At 38.6% G+C, this 19,428-nt stretch overlaps 2 protein-coding genes across 5 annotated transcripts; both read right to left on the bottom strand.

The window, feature by feature from the left end:
- Positions 1 to 497: 497 nt before the first annotated feature.
- On the bottom strand, positions 498 to 8,613 carry eif1ad (eukaryotic translation initiation factor 1A domain containing). 4 transcript variants are annotated; one of them, XM_044363272.1, is made up of 5 exons: positions 7,831 to 8,613; positions 4,623 to 4,741; positions 4,376 to 4,484; positions 3,303 to 3,411; positions 498 to 3,210 (listed from the first exon to the last, which is right to left on the bottom strand). In XM_044363272.1, the coding sequence occupies exons 2-5, from the start codon at positions 4,707 to 4,709 to the stop codon at positions 2,994 to 2,996; spliced, it is 522 nt and encodes a 173-aa protein (XP_044219207.1). In that variant the 5' UTR covers positions 4,710 to 4,741; positions 7,831 to 8,613; the 3' UTR covers positions 498 to 2,993. The 4 variants fall into 4 exon arrangements, with proteins under 4 accessions (XP_044219207.1, XP_044219209.1, XP_044219208.1 ...); XM_044363274.1 differs by lacking the exon at positions 7,831 to 8,613 and adding an exon at positions 5,745 to 5,881; XM_044363273.1 differs by lacking the exon at positions 7,831 to 8,613 and adding an exon at positions 5,318 to 5,690.
- Positions 8,614 to 10,433: 1,820 nt separating this feature from the next.
- Positions 10,434 to 18,311, bottom strand: ctsf (cathepsin F). The gene is made up of 14 exons (XM_044363270.1): positions 17,893 to 18,311; positions 17,078 to 17,188; positions 16,420 to 16,501; positions 15,501 to 15,562; positions 15,240 to 15,312; positions 13,733 to 13,846; positions 13,454 to 13,602; positions 13,211 to 13,307; positions 13,005 to 13,085; positions 12,713 to 12,832; positions 12,266 to 12,330; positions 12,024 to 12,114; positions 11,387 to 11,445; positions 10,434 to 11,151 (listed from the first exon to the last, which is right to left on the bottom strand). The coding sequence occupies exons 1-14, from the start codon at positions 18,136 to 18,138 to the stop codon at positions 11,077 to 11,079; spliced, it is 1,425 nt and encodes a 474-aa protein (XP_044219205.1). The 5' UTR covers positions 18,139 to 18,311; the 3' UTR covers positions 10,434 to 11,076.
- Positions 18,312 to 19,428: the final 1,117 nt, after the last annotated feature.

Raw genomic sequence — 19,428 nt, 5'->3', positions numbered from 1 at the left:
TTGTTTTTTATTCTTATTTGTTATTTAGTTTTATATTAATTTATTTTGCTATTTTAAGTCTGTTCAGCACTTTGGTCAACTAGGGTTGTTTAAATGTGCTAAACAAATAAATATTGACTTGACTTGGCTTAACTTGACTATGACATGCTGCAGTGTATTCCCAAACTCATTAAGTTTCAAATCTGCAAGTTCCTTGTCATATAGGACTGAAATGAATGGAAACATGTGGAGGGAGAACAATATATTTAAAAAAATCTAAATTTGCTGTGTAACTGAAAAAGGTCAGCAGGAAAGTAAAATATACAGGATTGTAATTAAAACATCACTGTGTAACTTTTGCTTAACAACATGAGATAATGCTAAATGCTAACTACTGTTTAGTTAAACTGCCATTTAACATTTAGCTATTGTAACAGTAGCACAAGTGGAGAGGAGTCATAAAGTCAGCGAACTGACTCAGTAACGTGCGTTTTACAATATTTTTTTTTACCTAAAGTAGAGTGAGAATTGTTAAAGTGGGACACTTTCTGAAAATTTGCACTCTGGAACAATTTACTGAAACATCCCAAAGCCTTAACTCCCAACTTGATACAGTTCTATGAACATTAAACCGCTTATTACAATATACAAAAGAAAAAATAAAGAATAATCAAACACATAATCAATGACTCCATCTAGAACACAATATGTCCTGAGACCACTTTTTTACAGGCACTACTGGCAAAGTGGGACACCTTATATTACATGATATAAAGAAAAAACAACAGAGAAATTAAAGAAGTAATTTCAACATTTTATCATCTTCAAATAACTGACTCTATGTACAGAAAGTATAGCTATATGATCAATGAAACTGCTAAACAAAGTCATTGTTGAGATGAGTTTGAATCTACACTGGTTGAAGCAGTTTACAGTGTTGAAACTGGAAAGGTCACTGCTCCATATGTTTACATTATCTTGGTTAGATGAGCTGCTGTTTCCAGCCAATCAGCTTCCAGTGTTTTTTTTTAAAGTGAGAAGTCTAGCTCCACTCCAGTTACGTTTGTTATGTAAAACTGTGAAAACCAGTTGTAAAATCTATGATTGTACATTGCTGTCAAGTATTCCTGGTTCTTTCATATGGCATTAAGATATCAGTATATCAGTACACTGTTTTATTTCTGTGAAAATAACTTTTGTAATGACCTGCCTTTCCCTGACATGAGCCTGTTGGACTTTTCTGCATCCTGCTTTGCTTAAGCAACTATTAAAGACTCCCCAGTGACATGCTAGTATGAAAACAATGCACAACCTTTGAACACATTTGTTTCTTCATAACTAATTTGTCATCACGAGGAAAAAATACTATGGGAATATGTTTCCTACATCCTTTCTGTTCCGTACATACTGTTTTTGTGGCTGACAAACAGCAAAAGAGAAACCTGCTCCACAAAGGCGTGTGGTCGGGAAGGGTGATGTGGTCTTCAGTATGTATTGACAGACAGAGGGTGGATATTCAGCTTTAATGTGCGTCAGAAATGATGACAGATTAATTCAAACACTGGCTGGTGCCAAGCAGCAGCAGATGGAGTTTGCAGCTTTCAGAATCTCTGACAGATACTGATGTGGTTTCACCTGAGCCAGGAGAAAATGCCCTCTGGGAAGCAGAATGAGCTGTTGTTGTTCAAGAGCTTTTAACTACGAACAGTCTATTAACTCCATGAGCTGACTTAACTGTAAATGTTTTGCAAATGTTGTTTTATATGAATATTTTTATGTAGAGCTTCTTGTTTTGAGTGTTTTAACTAAAATGTCCTACAGGTAGACTTTTTAAATATTAAAATACATCAATACAACCTCTGTGTGCAATAGTTATGTTTTAAAGGAAGAATCTAATGTTATGTACTGTATATGTTGGCTAAAAATATTAGTATGGAGAAATGAAAATATTTTCAAGACAGAACATCCCGTTCACATTGATATTCTTGGAAGACAGGAGGATTTAATGTCCAAGTGATGACTTCACAGTTCAAAAATGTGCATAACCTTTGTCATAACACACCAAAATCAGCAACTGAGTATGGAATGTCACTAAATTATGAGGCATTTGAGAAATTTGAAAAGACCTTCACTTACTTATGACAAACTAAATCATCAATGGTGTCGGCAGCATTCATTTGAAAATAAAATCAATACAATCAGCAATACAAGGCATTGTGTGAAAGGGTGGTGCCAACTCACCAATTTGCAGCTCTGTTTATCAGAAGACTGGTAAAACTGGTACGGTGTTTAAATTCCAGCCACTCCCTGGACTACTATCTCAATACCAGAAACAACAATCAGATACAAACCTGTGTCTTGTCAGTGTTGATAACAATTATTTAGTGATATATTTTATCTGACTTTAAAACATTTAGTTTGTTTTATAAAGGAGGAGGAATTGATCAATATTACCCAGCAAATGTTCTCTACTCTGTGATGTATATGCAAGGAAAATTGAGAGTTTGATTGTTATCAACTATGTTACATAGATAAGAAATGTTTGGTTATATAGTCATGACTCCACTGAAGGTCAATATATAAACATGCTTTAGTTTGTCGTAGAAAATGGGGGAAAAAAAGTGGAAATTTTCCAGCAGAATTTAAATTTGACATGAAAATCACTAGTTACTTATTCAATGTCAGTCAACATTACAGATTTTTGGAATCACTTTTACAAGAACAACTTATTTATTTCCATTAAGTTCAAGTCTGGTGTGGGAGTCACACACGCCCCCCTCCTTTTTAAAAAAACATCAAGAATGAGCTCGTTCAATGAGCCCAGTCGTTTCATGTCCCCCGACTGGCTGCCATATAAGAACTTCAGAGGAAGCTGTTACATCACAGTGAACGTCTGTGAACATCATCACATCAGTCAGTGATAACAGCAGCTCAGACGAGCAAACTGTCAGATGATTTTCACAACTCTCTCTCTCTCTCTCTCTCTCTCGATTGTCTGTGCCTTCACAATCCCTCTATGAACCATTTTCTGTCCTTTCCTCTTCGTCCTCATCTTCACTGTCCTCCTCCTCCTCGCTCTCGCTGTACTGGTAGTTACAGCGGTTGGTGTTCACAAACAGATCACTCTCATCGTCCTCAGAGTCGCTGACGTCCTCTGCCTCGTCTTTCTCCTCGTCTTGCTGTTTGTTTGTTTTGTCTTGCGCTGGCGGCTCCTCATTAAAACCTTCTGGCCTGAAGGGAGACAAGAGACAAAATCACAACAGGCTCAGTTACACTTCTCAAAAAAGATGCTGGCTGTATCATGTATTTGGGTTCCTACTCACCAGAGCTGCTGTTTTTGCAGGTACTGAATGTGATCTTTATAGAGAATGAAGCTGATCTCTGCCTTCACCTTCTCACCTTCTTCAATAGGATCCACAATCACATAGTCACCTTGAGATGAGACAACAAATAATTTAAATGTGAATCAAAGAGAAGCTGGCTGAAGAGAAGCCTCACCCAATTTATCATCACACCACTGACTGATCTTGACCTCTCATACGGATATCATAATGATGTCTTACCTGCACCAAATGCTAAACTCTCGAAACAGCAATTTTTTTTAACAGATTAGTTTAACACTGAGTCAAAATCCCACATGTATATAAAACTGGCAAATGTTTTGTGCCCATGTTTGTAGTAGTGTACTGTACGTAAGCACATTGAATTTGGGGAAATACTTTTCTGGAGAAGATATCAGTAGGTCCATTAAAAAATATCCAACTAATTATACTTTTGCAGTGCATTTTAGCGCCTGTGTGAAATAAAAGAGCGCAACCTCAAGCTTCACACATCACTACAGAGAATGTTTCAGGGTTATATCATGATAAATATTGACTAAGTTTCTAATTGTAACAAAAACTAATATTGCAAATTCACATGGCATTTCTCTGAGTGAAATGCTGCCACTTGTTTCTTTATTCTCAGTCAGTTTTTAAGTCCTGTCTGCAGTATCTAAATGGTGCCATCTTGTGTGCAGCATAAATGTTGCAATTCCCCTGTGAAATCAAAGCAGTTCTCACTGCAACACCATACTAAGGCCATTGCTACTACAACCAGCTTGAGAAACAGGATTAGAACAAAAAACAGCGATTTATGCAAATGTTTAGACATACGAATTTCCATTTAATCAAGTCATCATCTATATTATTGTGCCATAAACAACTTTAATTAAGGTAAAAGTTATGAATTGTAGTTCTACACCTTATTACCATCATTCAGATCATGGTAGGAGTGATGGAAAGACTCCATGATAACCACGATGAAATGACTTGTTCTATGTATATGCAGTGTTTAAATTTTTAAGATGGTTGATTGATTCTGACTGCTCTCTGTAATGTTAACATCCACCACTTACCTCTCTTGATCCAGATGTTCTTGCGAAACTTGGTGGGCATGCTCACCAGGAAGGTCTCACCCTGAGCCGTGACAGTCTCATGGAGGTTGTTACCACGGCTACTGATAACCTACAAGTGCAGTGTTAGAGGATGGAGAGTAAGAAAAATATCTTGCTGGGTATTGCGATGTCACTAAGTAAGTAAGTAAGTGTGAGTAGCTGTTTGCTGTAAATATGTTAAATCCAGTGCAGTGTATTCATGGCTAACCTTCACAATCTGCTGGTTCTCTGTGGGCGTGACAAAGTCTCCAAGAACCTCCTTGACAACATGTTTGCGTTTGGTGGCCTGTGACATTATAAATGGTGAGCTTCAGTTTCCTTCGCCAGCTGAGGAAAGAAGAGTAGAGAAGAGGGGAGAAGGGGAATAGAGAAGAGGACAAGAGGACAAGAGGAGGATAGATGGTGTGTGAGGTGCTGTTGAACTGAAAATGTCAGGCTGTGGTCAACAAACGATACAACGAGGAGATAATAAAACAAAACAAGAGATTCATCAAACTACAAAAGTCGTGACAAACGTGTTGAACTCATATAAGTTTCCAGATATGGCAACTTTTACAAAACCTTTGCTACTTGGCTGATTTCAGTCGTGGTAATTCACAACCGCTTCGCTTAGTTAGCTAGAAATGTTAGCAAATAGCAGTTTTCCTTCTATTTAACGCTAACACAGTAGTCCAATAATTTAGCTGACTTAGCTAACGTTAGCTATCTCAAAACGTATCTCTACGATCAGCCAGATTAGTAACGTATATAACTACCTTGAAGTAAAGAAGATAATTATTGTCTCTTCGATGTTTTAGTTTAAAGAAGCGTTGAGTTATATTATCAGTGAAGTGGAACCACATGCGCTCCTGTTTTCCGACAACAGCAACTGCTAGGTTACACTTCCGGTGTGACGTCATTTACCTTTTCTTTTTAAATCTGAGGGTTTAATAGACGGTGCGAGGGTTTAGCATCACACTTAACAATTCATATCATCCGCCACTTCAACATCTATTGCTATTTGTTGTCTGACAATATCAGTAACTCAATACTGTATAAAACAGATTTTTGTTGGTCTAGTTCTTCCGCTACAACGCCTTGCATTATGGGATATAGAGTTTCTTTTCACTCAATCGGAGCGGCATTCAAGATCACTAGCATGACATGCAGTGCCTTTTCTGACATACTACACCAGGTTACACAGATATATGAGGTAAATATGCTTCTTTATTCATGACAGTTTTAAATTTTCAACTATTTCTGAATTTCTGACTTATCAGAAAACTACCAATTGAAGGCCCAACCACCATAATAATGCATGTTCATTAAGTTAAATGATTTTTCAACTCACCTTTCATATAGGTCACTATGGAATTGTAGTTGTCCGCAGTGGTGGAAGGTAACTAAGTGCATTCACTGAAGTACTGGACGTAAGTGGTGGTGAGGTACTTGTACTTTACCTCAGTCTTTCCATTTGATGCTACTTTATACCTCCACACAACCACATTTCAGAGGGAAATATCATACCTTCTACTACATTTATCTGTAGATGCAGAGTGAGGGTCTCTGGCACAACTTCACCTACTTCCAAGGTGCACGGAGAAGGGAAATAAGTCTAGAAAGATGAGAACTCCCGGAACACTTGAAGTATGAGGAACAACTTTATTAGTTGACCGATGCATTTCGGCTTGTGACCAGGATGACCCTGATGAAGGCCACAAGCCGAGATGACCCTGATGAAGGCCACAAGCCGAGATGACCCTGATGAAGGCCACAAGCTGAAACATGTGGGTCAACTAATAAAGTTTATGTATGTTGGCGTTTAGTTACCTTGTTTACTTTTGCCACTACCAGCTGGCGGCTGCTTTGTAACATTATCCCGTACATACATAGGCTGTAGATGTTAACTTACCCATATCACACAAACGCAGCAAAAAAAAGCTGAAGTTAAACTGTTTTCACAGGGTCCAAAAGCTGAAGACACAACCTCAAAACCAAGGTCCAGCAAAAATAGCTGACAATACACGCTTGTTTTATACAAAACACAGCTGTTAATTGATAGCAACATTTTCTACAGACAGAGAGCAGAAAATGAGTCAGCACGAGCAGCCAGTTACTCTCCAGGCTCTAAGTGCTGACAACGCAGCCTTGCTCAGAGACAACAGGGACCTCTGGAGAAGGAGCAAGGTTCTCCAAAGAGAAAATGATTCCTTCCTTACATACATCAACAGCCAACCAAATTGGCACTCTAGGAACAAGAAAAAAAGGCCCTCCAAATAGAGAATGAGGTGTTTTATGCAGAGAACGAGGCTCTCCACAACAACATTGACACCCTGGGCAGTGAAAATGAGGCCATGTGCAAAGAAATTGAGGGTCGTAAAAAACAGAACAGTGAGGTGCAGATTGAATTAAATGACTTTGAAATTGAGAGGACGACCTTGCACCAAAAAATTGAGGAGCTGAACATAAATGTGGCAGAGAAAGAGGCCATGAGGCAGCAAAATGACACTCTGCAAAAAGAAGTTCTGCAGCTAAAAGACTTACTATGGAACTATAATGTATCGAAACAAGAAAACCTGCTTTTGAGACAACAAGGACATGACATGCAGCACACCCTTCGGAAACTGAACACAACGTTCCAAACTGAAAAAAACAGCATGATACGGCAAATTTGCAGCCTACAAGAGGAAACGCAACAGCAGAAGAAAAAGTTTCTAAATGAGAATGATGCCATGAAAAAAAAAAAGAGTTTCTGCAACAACAGGTTCTGAAGGCAAACAAAATCCTGCAAGAGTTTAAAGTATTTGAGCATAATTATTACATAATGAAGCAGGAAAGTGAGTCTATGAGCGAACAAAACAAGGCCCTGGAACAGGAACTTCAAGAGGTCAAGACAAGGTTGTGTAATGGAGACCAAGCAATGAGACAAAAAAATGAGGCTCTTCGAGAAAAAGCTCAGGAGCTGAAAAATGTTCTGGTGGAAGAGCTCAGAGGCTTCGAACACAACTACAATGAAATGAGTCAAAAAAACACATCTATGTGACAAAAAAATACAACCCTGGAACAAGAACTTCAGGAGGTCAAAAAAACTCTGCAAAAACTAAAAGTCTTTGAAGATCACTGTGATATAGTGAAGACAGAAAATGAGTCCCTGCAACAACAAGTTCAGGAACTCACCAAAAACTTGCGTGATGCCCAAGAGGCCACGAGACAAAAAGACGGGGCCTTGCAACAACAAGTCCAGGAACTCAAAAGTATTCTGCAACAACTCAAAGCCTTTGAATGCAACTGTAATGCAATGAAGCAAGAGAATGAGTCATTGAGTAAATAAGGCCCGACAAGAAGAAGTTGATAACAGAAAAGGGCCCGTTTGCAGATGATCAGCCTAAAGCTGATCTGCAGGAGGAAGAGCTCCAGCATAAAGTGAATGTACTCACCATTCAAGTGCGTCACGGGATGAAGATAATCAAGCTTTTCACCAAAGATATCAATGAACTCGATCCTGTGGCCAACCAGGTCACTCCAGCGCAGGACAACACCAACATGGGATACATGTGGGTGACACGTCGGCTTTGTCGCTGGTTTTCTTAACTGGACCCCTGCTGACTTCCGCCAGAGACCATGATGCTCTGCTCTTCATGAATATACCATGCTCTCTATAATCCTCCCCCCAGCTGTTTTTGATGGCCCAGAATGGGATACCTTTACCTGAAAAGACAAAAACATCAATACCACAGCAGTGTGACTCACACTATAGTCGACTGCCATGTTTACTTCAGATATGATATATATATAGCCCAAACCCCATAACAAAGCTATGTAATTATTACAAAAATTGAATTAAACTATTAACTATCATGACAATTAAATATTTCAAACATGAATATATAGTACTGTGTAAAAGTCTTAGGCACTTTAGATGTTTAGATTCATATCCATAACACAATACCAGAGGTGTCTGAACAGTTCCAAATTTATTCTGCAGTATGAAAACGACCCCAAACATACAGCCAGAAACATAAAGAACTATTTTCAGTGATTCGAAGAACAAGGAATCCTGCAACAGATGGCTTGGCCCTCACAGAGCCCTGATCTCAACATCATGGAGTCAGTCTGAGATCACATGGAGAGAAAGAAGAAATGAGACTGCTTAAATTCACAGAAGAACTGTGGCAAATTCTCCAGAATGCTTGGAACAACCCACCTGCCAAAAAGCTTGGTCACAGCAAATATTGATTTAATTAAGGTTTTTTTTTCTGTACTGAACTTTGTATGAATTTAATTGATAAAGAAAAACAATTTACAGCATTATTTTTGTGAGCATATTCACTTTACTTTTAGTGCCTAAAACTTTTGCACAGTACTGTAGATAATGACATTTTTTCATTTTCAAGTAAATTCCCCACAATGTGAGGTGGCAACCAAGTCTCACGGCAGTTCGTGAAATAGTCACAAAAATGTAATCTATAGATGTGTGTACATGGACACGAATTTTACATTTTTTTCGTAACACTCAGCACGACTTTCGAACTAATGTATTTCATCTGGAAGTATCTTTCATGCCTGCACCACATTTTTTTCTGTCAGTAAGGACTCGGGAACACAGAAACTGTATTGTTTTTTCTCATTTGATATTCATTTTTTAATCATAACCACTAAATTACTCAACATTTATTCACAAGATTTTGTCCTTATTTTTATTTCTTTATTTTAATTTTATCAGTACAGTCAATGGTATGTGTCACTCTGGTGGGCGGACAGGAGGACCCGCTAACTTCTTGTGTGCAGAATTCAATTCTTGAAAAAAATGCTGAGATTTAATACTGCTGTCCTTTTCCGAAAGCGGACTGCTCACATAAAACACAATAAAACCTGACAGTTTGACTGACCCACTGAATGTGACAATTTTTATGAACTGTTGAGTGTTGAGTGAATCGGGCTAGCTAACGTTAACAGCTTTATTTCCAGCCCGTCTACCATGATGCATGAGCTGGTTTTGTTCCATTTCTTAGAGAAGATCCATGATTAACTTTCACACAGCTCCATAGATACAGATTTAATAAGCTTGTGAGCTTTTTTATGTATTTTTCATTGGCGTTAGCAGGTGCTAACAGGCTATGCAACAGTGTGTTAGTGGCGTTGCGTTAGCAGCATTCTGGACGCGACTTTACGCCCTACTCTTCCTCTAAATGGCTCGGCCTGACTTTTCTCACATAGCCCTCGCCTTGTGAAAGAATAAGAAGTTTTTGCTGTTCTGCTGTCTCCGGCAAATTCGCTTGAAATTGTTAAGCTTTAATAATTTCTTCTAAATGCAGTCCAGTTGTTCACAGTATAGGTAACAACCTAGTTGCAAAGGGTGAGAAAAAACAGTGATGTTAAGTTTTTTATTTGCTCAAAATTGTTAACCGTAACAAGATCTAGTGAAAGTGCCGGCCACTGAGATGCGCCAGCCACTTTGGTGGATGAAAGAGATGCTAGGGCAGCTAGCAATAGTAGCTAGAAATAGTAGTAAGCCATGACTCCACATAACAATAACACCAGATCTCCCCCGTCAATGATCAATGGGGAGACTGTCATTGATTCATCAGACCTGTTCAGTCAAATGATGGATGCTGATGGTTATAAACATACAAAAATATTTATTCATGAATGAATGAGTGAGTGCACAGCATGAGCCATAGACCCTACAATAATGCATTTAAGTTAAAAATATACAAAAAGTACATTGGACCGTTGGGCCCTGGCACTTTCGTGCTTGGACCCTCATCAGGAAATCAATAGGACTGTACATTAGTGAGCTAAACAGCTTTTTCAAGTCACTCAGGTGAGGATTCATGATATCACGATAATGGAAATTTATCACGATTAAATTATCATGAGGGTTTTCATTTCCATACACAATAAAATCGTATATCTCCCATCCCTAATATACAAACACAGTATAATCTAATTACAGTATAATCAATCCAATATTGTGTTTGAGTTAAATTTTTACGTGATACTCCAGTGCCTGGAAAAAAAGGACACAAAAAACAAAGAATGGGATTCCACACTTTTTTATTGAACCTTGATTTATTTCTCACTGTCTCACTGCTGTTATTACAGTTGCATTGTAGTTATGTAGTAATGTGCAGACCAATAAGGTAAAACCCCCATCTGTCAAAAGCTCCATCTCAAGTACTACATAACATAACCACAAACACTGGTAACTAAACATTCAAGAGACCTAACAAGACAGCAGTTAAACTACTATTAGTGCATCCTTTTTATCAGACATGGGCTCAGTTACTGTGAGGAAAGATGAGCAAACTTAAAACCAATACCATCTAAAAAAAAAAAGGAATTCATTATGACCTGCAGGACTAACGAAATGAAATGCAAACACAAAATCTTTAAAATGACTAAAATTTCAGTAGTTTAGCAAAACTAGCTTTATAAGAGCTGGCAAGTTTTTGGTAAATTGTCATGAGGTGTGAGGTATGGAAGGTGAAACACTAGTCTGGCTGAATGGGAAAGTCAAGAGGACCTATGTTTGTGTCTGACTTTGATCTTCATGCATTCTGGATCAAATGTGTATGTAAGTAGTGTAAAAGTGTGGTCAGCTGTTGCATGTATGTGTGTTTGTGTGTGTGTGTGTGTGTGTGTGTGTGTGTGTGTGTGTGTAAATATGTGGTGTTAGTGGTTTAGTTGACTACAGCAGATGAGCACATCTTGTTGATCCCACACGCATTGGACCCCCTGTATAGGTAGTAGTAACCCTGCATGAGAAAGAGAGAGAGATAGTCAAAACACATACAGTGGCTTCACACTGTGGAACATTACAAATAAATCCAGGACACACCTGAAGCTTTGACGGGCTGTGATAGTGGATTAATTTAGACTGTATGGGTGTTATTTTCCAAACTCTCAAGGCATTGTTTCATCTTTCTCTAATCCACAAACTTTGAAGGATTTTTACACTCTGTGTGAAGTTAGTAGGTGGGGCTCTCTTACCTGCTCTCCATAATCCTCCCCCCAGCTGTTTTTGATGGCCCAGAATGGGATACCTTTACCTGAAAAGACAAAAACATCAATACCACAGCAGTGTGACTCACACTATAAAGTCCACTGCCATGTTTATGTAAAATATGACATTCATATACAGTGAGAGATTCACAGTAAATAACTTTAATAAGCACTGCATCATATCACATGATGCATCTAGGCAATAGCCATCTGCAGTGAAGTACTCTTCTCAACACTTTGGTTCTATATTTGTATGATCACACTGTACAAAGAAAATCACATTTTCCTGAGGTGCAGAGCGTTTTTTTCTCTCTTGCTTGCAACTGTTTAGTATTTTAGAGAAATGCTGGTATGGTGCACTAGGAGGATAGGCACTGTGAGGGCTGGTAATGATGCACGTAAGATGGATATTATGTATAAGAATGTATTCTTACTAATTCCACCCAATTTCAATACATAAAAGATTATTGTTTTTGTGAATCGAGAAATAAACAATAATCTTTTATGTTGATATGCTACATATTTTGACGCATGACCACAAACAGGATAAACAAATCTATCTTTCTGTTGGCTTTGGTTCTCAGGTGTAAAAAAAGAACTCCAACAGGGGATAAAAATCACTTACGTTCTCCATATCCCACCATCAGCACAGCGTGGTCGATCATCCAGGGGTTGCAGAAGATCTTCATAGGATGAGACACACCCTTCCTGTAAAACTACAGAGAGGCAAAGCAAAATTAATTGAATGTGGTAATTAATATATGGTTATTTGCTAATAATTAAATTATAGTGAAAAATGAGTTGCACTGTGACAAAAAACTGTTATTTCTTGATGTATAAAGATGATGACAGGGATCAACTACTTACCTGCATGGCAAAGGCATTCAGAGCAACAGAGATTGGTCCGTTCTCAGCCAGCCAAGCTGCAATTTCTGAGGGAAAGGAAATTAAAATCAGTCACAGCCACTAGTTTCAAACTGACACACACAAAATTGGATTTTCTAATAGAAGTCCAAATGCTAGGAACACCAAGTGTATGCATGCATATGAGTAAGTGCATGTTCAGTATGTATACATCTCTAAAATTGAAACAAATATACTCATGACATCAACACCTATTAGCGTACTTATTTGTCTTTGAAATGGAAAAAGACACTTTGTTGGAGTTGTGTCATTGCTCTTTGTTCACAGGATCTAATTAGTGTCATGTCATTTTCAGATTTAAAAAAAACCTTGTATTTATTTTTGACATATTTATCAGCATTTTGTCCTTCTTTCTTCTTCATCTCCTCCTTGTTCACTTGGTCCACTCACCTTTCTCATCTTTAGAAAGCTCCACAGAGCTGTTGATGTAGGCGGCCACCTTCCCGCTGGTGAAGTCACACCTCTGCTTGTGCCCGGTGTACGAGTAGTCACTCTCTGACTCCAGACCACCTTAACCACACACGGAGGATGAAGATTAAAAGGTTACAACTTGCACTAAGCGCCATTTCCACCCCTTTTCTCAGCATAAATCACTGTAATAAATGCACATATATCATCCTCTCAGCACAGAGAAGCAAAACGGTTGCACACATCACTTGTCCTCCATCCATTTCTTTCTTACCCAGCTTCTCAATGGCTTCATAAGCATTTGATGGTAGCCCGCCTCTGCACGCCTGGTCCAGCCCATCACAGTCAACCAGCTCTGCGAGGGTCAAATCAATGGACCAATCACATCACTGCTTTTATTTTTAACTATCAACATTACAATTTCTTCTGAAGGAGAAAGTTACTGAATTATTGCATTACACGTGTTAGTGTGTATGTTACCTTGTTCAGACAATGACAGTAATGTTCCATTTTTCAGAAACCACTGGCCTTCAATGTTGCCTGTGACAGAAAATGCCCAGCAAGATCCACACATACCCTGAAAGAAAGAAAGACACACACACACACACACACACACACACACACACAGTGTAATCAGCATGAAGTAGGCAGAAGGTATCACTTATTCATTAGTGGCATGCTATTTAGGGTGACTGCCCTAAAATTAACTCTGCTTGTTGGCACCTGGTTCTTAACAGAACTGACAGCTCCATGTTCTCGCCAATCCCAGCTGTCAGGGGCGGGGCCTCGTGCAGGAGAGGCCGGTTTCATTGGCTGGTGAAGAGTCCACTGGCTCAGTAGTTGGTTCAGGTAAGTAGAGCGAAACTCTTCCTCTGGAGAAAAGCAGAAGGAGAAAGCAGTCATGCTGTTTGTGTTACTCAAGAAGATCTTTTTTGAAGAAACGCTGATGAAACACATGGAAAGCACAAGATGCATTTCCTCATGGGGGAAATATATACGCACCAGTTAGGTCGCTGAACTTGGTGACACCATACTCTGCTGAGCCCTGATCCAAAGACTGGATCTTCTCTGCAGTCTTCAGGTTCTCATGGAAGATACGCAAACGACGGTCTGCCTCTACAGAGTCAAATCAACACATTTTCACAATCAAAGACAAATTTAATTGCTCTGTTTATATTTTTTTTTACATTTTAGGTGACAGAACAAATTACAGTGAGTAAGTTGCTATTTCTTGTAGTTTTCTTGCTCACAAAGCTGAATGTAAACTAACCAGTAACGACATCTCTTGTAGTGATATTTGGAATATATTAAACTCATTTTCTCTGTGATAAGAACAATGTTTTATTCCAATAGGCAATAAATCACTCAATTATTAAAGCTAGAAAGTCAGTATCACTCCAGCCTTCTGTTAATTAACCAGTCAGTCCTTATCTGATATTTTACTGATGATATATTCTTTCTGGCTGAAACATGAACAGTTTCTCTGTCTATGTCTGTTTATCTTTTAATTTTGATCTCTCAAATTGCATTCATTGCAGTGCTGAGATGTAGCGTAAACTGATTGCATTTTTATCAACAAATACTGGAGAAAACTAGTTAGACACTGAACCTAGTTTATTTATTGATTGATTAAAAAAAATCATGTTTATTTTCACGCATGTTTCTAATTAGTTCAAATATTTAAATGTAATTTTGCACAAACAAGCAAAGCTTTAAGAAACAAAATACTCTCTGGCTATATTGACAATGAACTTGGAAAGAAAGAGAGATAAGTCTTTTAGATTTGATGTTTACTTGATGGCCATTGCCTGTTTTCCATCTGTTATGTCCCCAGTTTAGGGGAAACGTGGACACAACACGCTTAGAGCCCCCACTCTTCCCCAAGAATGGTCAGCCCAACAACCACCAAAGTTCACACTGTAGCAGTTAATATTCAGAAGCTTCAGAGTTGAGCAATGCCCAAAACAACAAACAAAAATTAACAAGCCCCACCTTAAACTTCCCTAACGAAACATTAAGTAGAAACAGACAGATTAGAGGACTCTTGTTTCTTTAGTTGTTCCCAAATAAATCAGATTTATAGACTTTTTTTTCAGTAGATATTTTGACTAATAGCAGGAAAGGCACAGGTGCAGCTGGTAACATTAATTACGGCTTGCCTCCACTAATTATATCAATGCAATGCAGCAATTAGTGATGTAATTAGTTGCACCTGTGTTTGACAAGTAAAAATGCAGTGAAAATGTTGGTTTCTCTACACCCCCTCTCCCCTCCAGACAGCAGTTTTTTGACATTAAACCACTAAACTAATCTAGAGTTAGTCATTTTCAGAATAACACAATGATTAGCTTTGAAGGCTACTTAGTCTTGTGTTTAGGATTTCATTTAGGATGAAGGGCTTTTATTGTTGCTGTGAGTAGTAGGTTTGACGGAAGCAGGCAGGAATGTGACACAATGTAACTGCTATGTTTGGTATGTGCTGTATATACTGTATGTGTCAGACACTCACCCTCCTGGCTGCTGTAGACCTTATTGTATTTTACCATGAACTCTTTGAACTGGCCCAGCAGCTTCACAGACTCCTAACAGATAAAGAGCAGACAGACACACAGAATCAACAACACGAGCCTCATCCTCGGTTGATTATTGATGTTTGCTGTTTACTCAACAAATGGACTGTTGGAGTAAGAAAGAGGCAGCAAGATGAAAGTTAACATCAACATGTTTGTTGTCTGTACTGTTATTGATTTGAACATGACATTATTTTCACCTCCAGAGGCTCGCTGGTGGATGGATCCTCGACCTTGTTGGTCTCTTCGACTTGAGGTTCGGCTGATAAGAAAGAAATCCAGGAAAGTGTGTACTGTAAGCGTCAATGTAAAGAGAACTTATATTTATTTGTTCAAAAGACCAGTGATGCCTCTCATATTAGAGAGGAATAAATAGAAACGTGTGTATATCACAAAGCAGGGCTACAACAGAGAGGTGCCTCAAATAAGCTGTCAGTTTTGGCAAAATTTACATGCATAGAGAGCAAAAAATATATATTTTTAGGATTTTCAGGTTAAACAGTAGAGTGGGAGAGCTCTGTCCAGAGAAAGTTGAACTCACCAGTATTCAACCTTTCAACTTTTTTTTCCCTTTTTGCTATAAAGCATCACTTATCGACCAGGTCGGTAAACATTAGCATTACATAATAACTGGGTAATGAAGGTCGAATCAAGCCGTTTTTTTTCTCTGGAAACATGTAAATTTACTTGGTGTAACGTGATTCAAACCAAGGTTAAAACTGAAGGGAACATGAGCATCAAGTATGTTTTTACCTCCTGAGCAGTGTGTTCTCACGCTGCGTGGATGGATCAGTGCCAATGACTACTAACAAATCAATTATTCATTTTATTATCTGTGTGTTCGTCTTTATAATAATGATGTAAAATAGCATTTTAGAGATTATTTTCTATATGGTCATTGTTTCAACTAGTTTTATGGGGCCAACGTGATCATGTAAGATAGTGCCACCGTTACAGAGAAAGCAAAGCATCATAGGATAACAATGAAAACACACAAACACTAAATTGAATACATTGAATACAATTATCCAGTGGTCTATATTTTGACCAGAGGAAAAGCCGTGAACCTTAGATGTTGAATGATTGATCTATTTGTCTGCTGACAAGCTGCTGACTGACCTTTAGGTTGGCACTTCTGTTTAAGCAGAGTTGAAGTGCCCTGCCAGGGAACGTCCCACACTTCAAACAGACACACCTCCGTCTAACAAACAAACACACAGAGAACAGAGATATTTTATATCATTAACGGTGTATTACAATACATATTCAGTGTTGGAAATTGATTTAAAAGGAGGAATCATGTGTTTTAACACACTGCAGCCAGAGCAAACAACATCAGACACAAGTTATTTCTGTCTAAATTGAGCTGTAAGGGTCAAGCAGCTCCATTTAGAGCTTTTCCTTCTAGGATTAGGGTTAAGATGTTTTTAAAACCAGGAATAGGTTTCCACTATAAAGACTAAAAACAGGGAGACAACGAAACACAAAAAACACTCGTGCATGTGTCAGTACTGTGTATGCGTGACTTTGTGAGTGTGCTTAGGGTTGCTACAAGTCAGACTCAAGTCACAAGATCAGATGACTGGTGACATCCTGCTGAACAAACAGAACTATTTTGCTGCGATAATAAATCAATACACAGTTAGATGCACACGCAATCACATTCCCATTTTGGTACATTGCATACTTCTTAGTGAACTCTGCAAACCATGACAATGACCTACTTTCTCTCTTTTACTTAATCTCTCTCTCTCTCTCTCACACACACACAACCTACCTTGAGTTTGTGTGCTTCGGGATAGAAGTCACATGTCCTGAGCATGGCGCTTTTCTTACATTGAGTGTTACTCAGTTCCACTGTTATAGTGTAGCGGATCCCTTTAACCAGCTGGAAAAAAGACAAACACACACACATGCATTGGTGAATTTCAATTGACAAACCAGAAATCTTGCTTTTACAAAGCATTCATTGTCTGCTTTGCTGCTGCAGTCTAGTACACAAGTGGCTATTTAATACGACTAAGAGTGTATTTGAATGACATTCAGCCAATCTAAGCTTTCAGAGAGTGTATATTGTCTGTGCTGTAGTATCTGGATGCTTCTTTTTGCTAGTGGCAGCAGGCCATATTGCACAGAAGGATGCGCTGATAAATGACAACAATGCAGTACAACTCTGACGAGGCCAGCTGGAAGCGTTGTCAAGCCAGTTAGAGTCAGTGAATTGACTTCCGTTCAGGATGAAACTATGAACATATTGAGAAAAATTTTACTGTGTAGGCTTTTTTCAAAGTACCAAAATAAATCACGCATTTAATAATGGATATGTGAAGAGTTTCATTTTGTGCGCACGCGTGAATAATTACTACAGGGAGCAATTTGTGCTATTAATCTGAAGGTAAATCGCTGTGTTTCCGGTGTGTGAGGCTAACTGTCGTGAGCTTGACGCACTGTTTACAAAGAACTGAGCGCCTACTGCTCAATAACAACGTATTAAATCCACTAACCAGTACTAACCATCACAAACCGTGTGTTACGACAACATAGTGAATAAATGAACATGACGTAGGAAGCCATCGTCTTCATTAACTCTACCTGTTTGGTGGCGGAGACGATCCGGCTCACTCTGCGGAGGTGCATGGCGTTGGAGCCCCGGTTGTAGCGCTCCTCGGCGAACTGCAGAGCCTTCTGCAGGCCTGGGTCGGACTCTTGCAGTCGGATAGGAGAGCCGGGAGGCCCGAACAGAGGCCGGTCCAGGTCCTCACCTAGCCCCAGCACAGAGCTCAGACCGGCGGCCAAGGCCAGCAGCCCCAGGATTACCGGACGATATCTGAGCACCATGTTGTGCTTCACAAAGAAAAAAGGGACCGGTGTCCTGTCTGCGCTCAGTTAAAAAGAGGGATGTTTGTTTTTCTCCCAGAAAAATCGATATCAAGTTACCTCTGCAATGGTTATACAAGAGGTAAACAGTGTTGTTGCCAAACAAAACTGGGATGAGCCTGTGGGAGGAGACTAATAATAAAGAGGGGTGTGTTCAAGAAGCATAGACAACACCCACACACTGTTGCACACACCCACATTCCCCATACTTAAACAACACCCGTAATAACTGGTTAATAGATCATTATAATTATCAATATCAAGTTGGTGGCTGCTGAGCAACAACTGGAAAACCAAATATATTTTTTAAAAACTTTATTTGTATTGGTTGTACTGAGCAAAACAGAGGATATAATGTCTGTTACAGAAAGAAGACGGGAATAAGGGAGAGATACACTGTAAACTACCCACACATTCAAGATGATCAGAGGCTTGATGGAACTTTTTGAGCTAAATAATTGTGACCCTATTCCCAGTGTGACACTGTCCTCCTGGCTATTCTGTTTTCTGAAGAGATATGGGAACCCTCTCATAGATGGCTGATAGGGAGAGAATAATCCCCAGATCAATATAATGCAATATATTAAAACTGTTTGTGGTTGTCACACCAGCAAGAACAAAATATAGACCACTGCACACAATAATAATGTATATTCCTCTGTAGATATGCATTTGAAATACTGTAATACAGGCGTGTAGATAGTAGTAATTTTTAGCCTACTGTTTCACAAGACATGGGATCAACAAACTATTGAGTAACAAGTCAGAAGTTACTCTGGTTAGTGAGTTGATCAGTCAGTTCTCACAGGAACTGTAAATAACCAGTTTAGTGTGGGGGACAAGTATGTAGTTGTTATTAATTCTGCCATACAAAAGAATGTCTGATCACTAATCAATTTTCGAATTCTAAAAAGTTTTTTTAAAACTGTATTTCAACACTTATAAATCAATTGTCCCCTCTAAAGCTACACAGAAGTGTAAATAAAGCCAGTAACTGTATAATGTGGGTTGTTCTTACTGACAAATGTCGATTGATGCAATGAACTGATGTGCGAGTGTCAATAGTATATTTATACTATGTATATGATCATTGCGTCATGGATAATAACAAGTTTTTATTATATAATATTTATATAATTACTGCACAATGTATAATAACAAATTTTTCTATTTAACTATTTATTTTATTCTACTGCTGTGTGTGTATATCTTACTCTTAATTATAACCATATGAGGGAGACACATACTGTC

Source organism: Thunnus albacares, chromosome 10 (assembly GCF_914725855.1).
Source record: "Thunnus albacares chromosome 10, fThuAlb1.1, whole genome shotgun sequence".
NCBI classification, from domain to species: domain Eukaryota; kingdom Metazoa; phylum Chordata; class Actinopteri; order Scombriformes; family Scombridae; genus Thunnus; species Thunnus albacares.
Note: the sequence above shows the minus strand (reverse complement) of the source record. Positions and strands in the feature narration are given on the sequence as shown.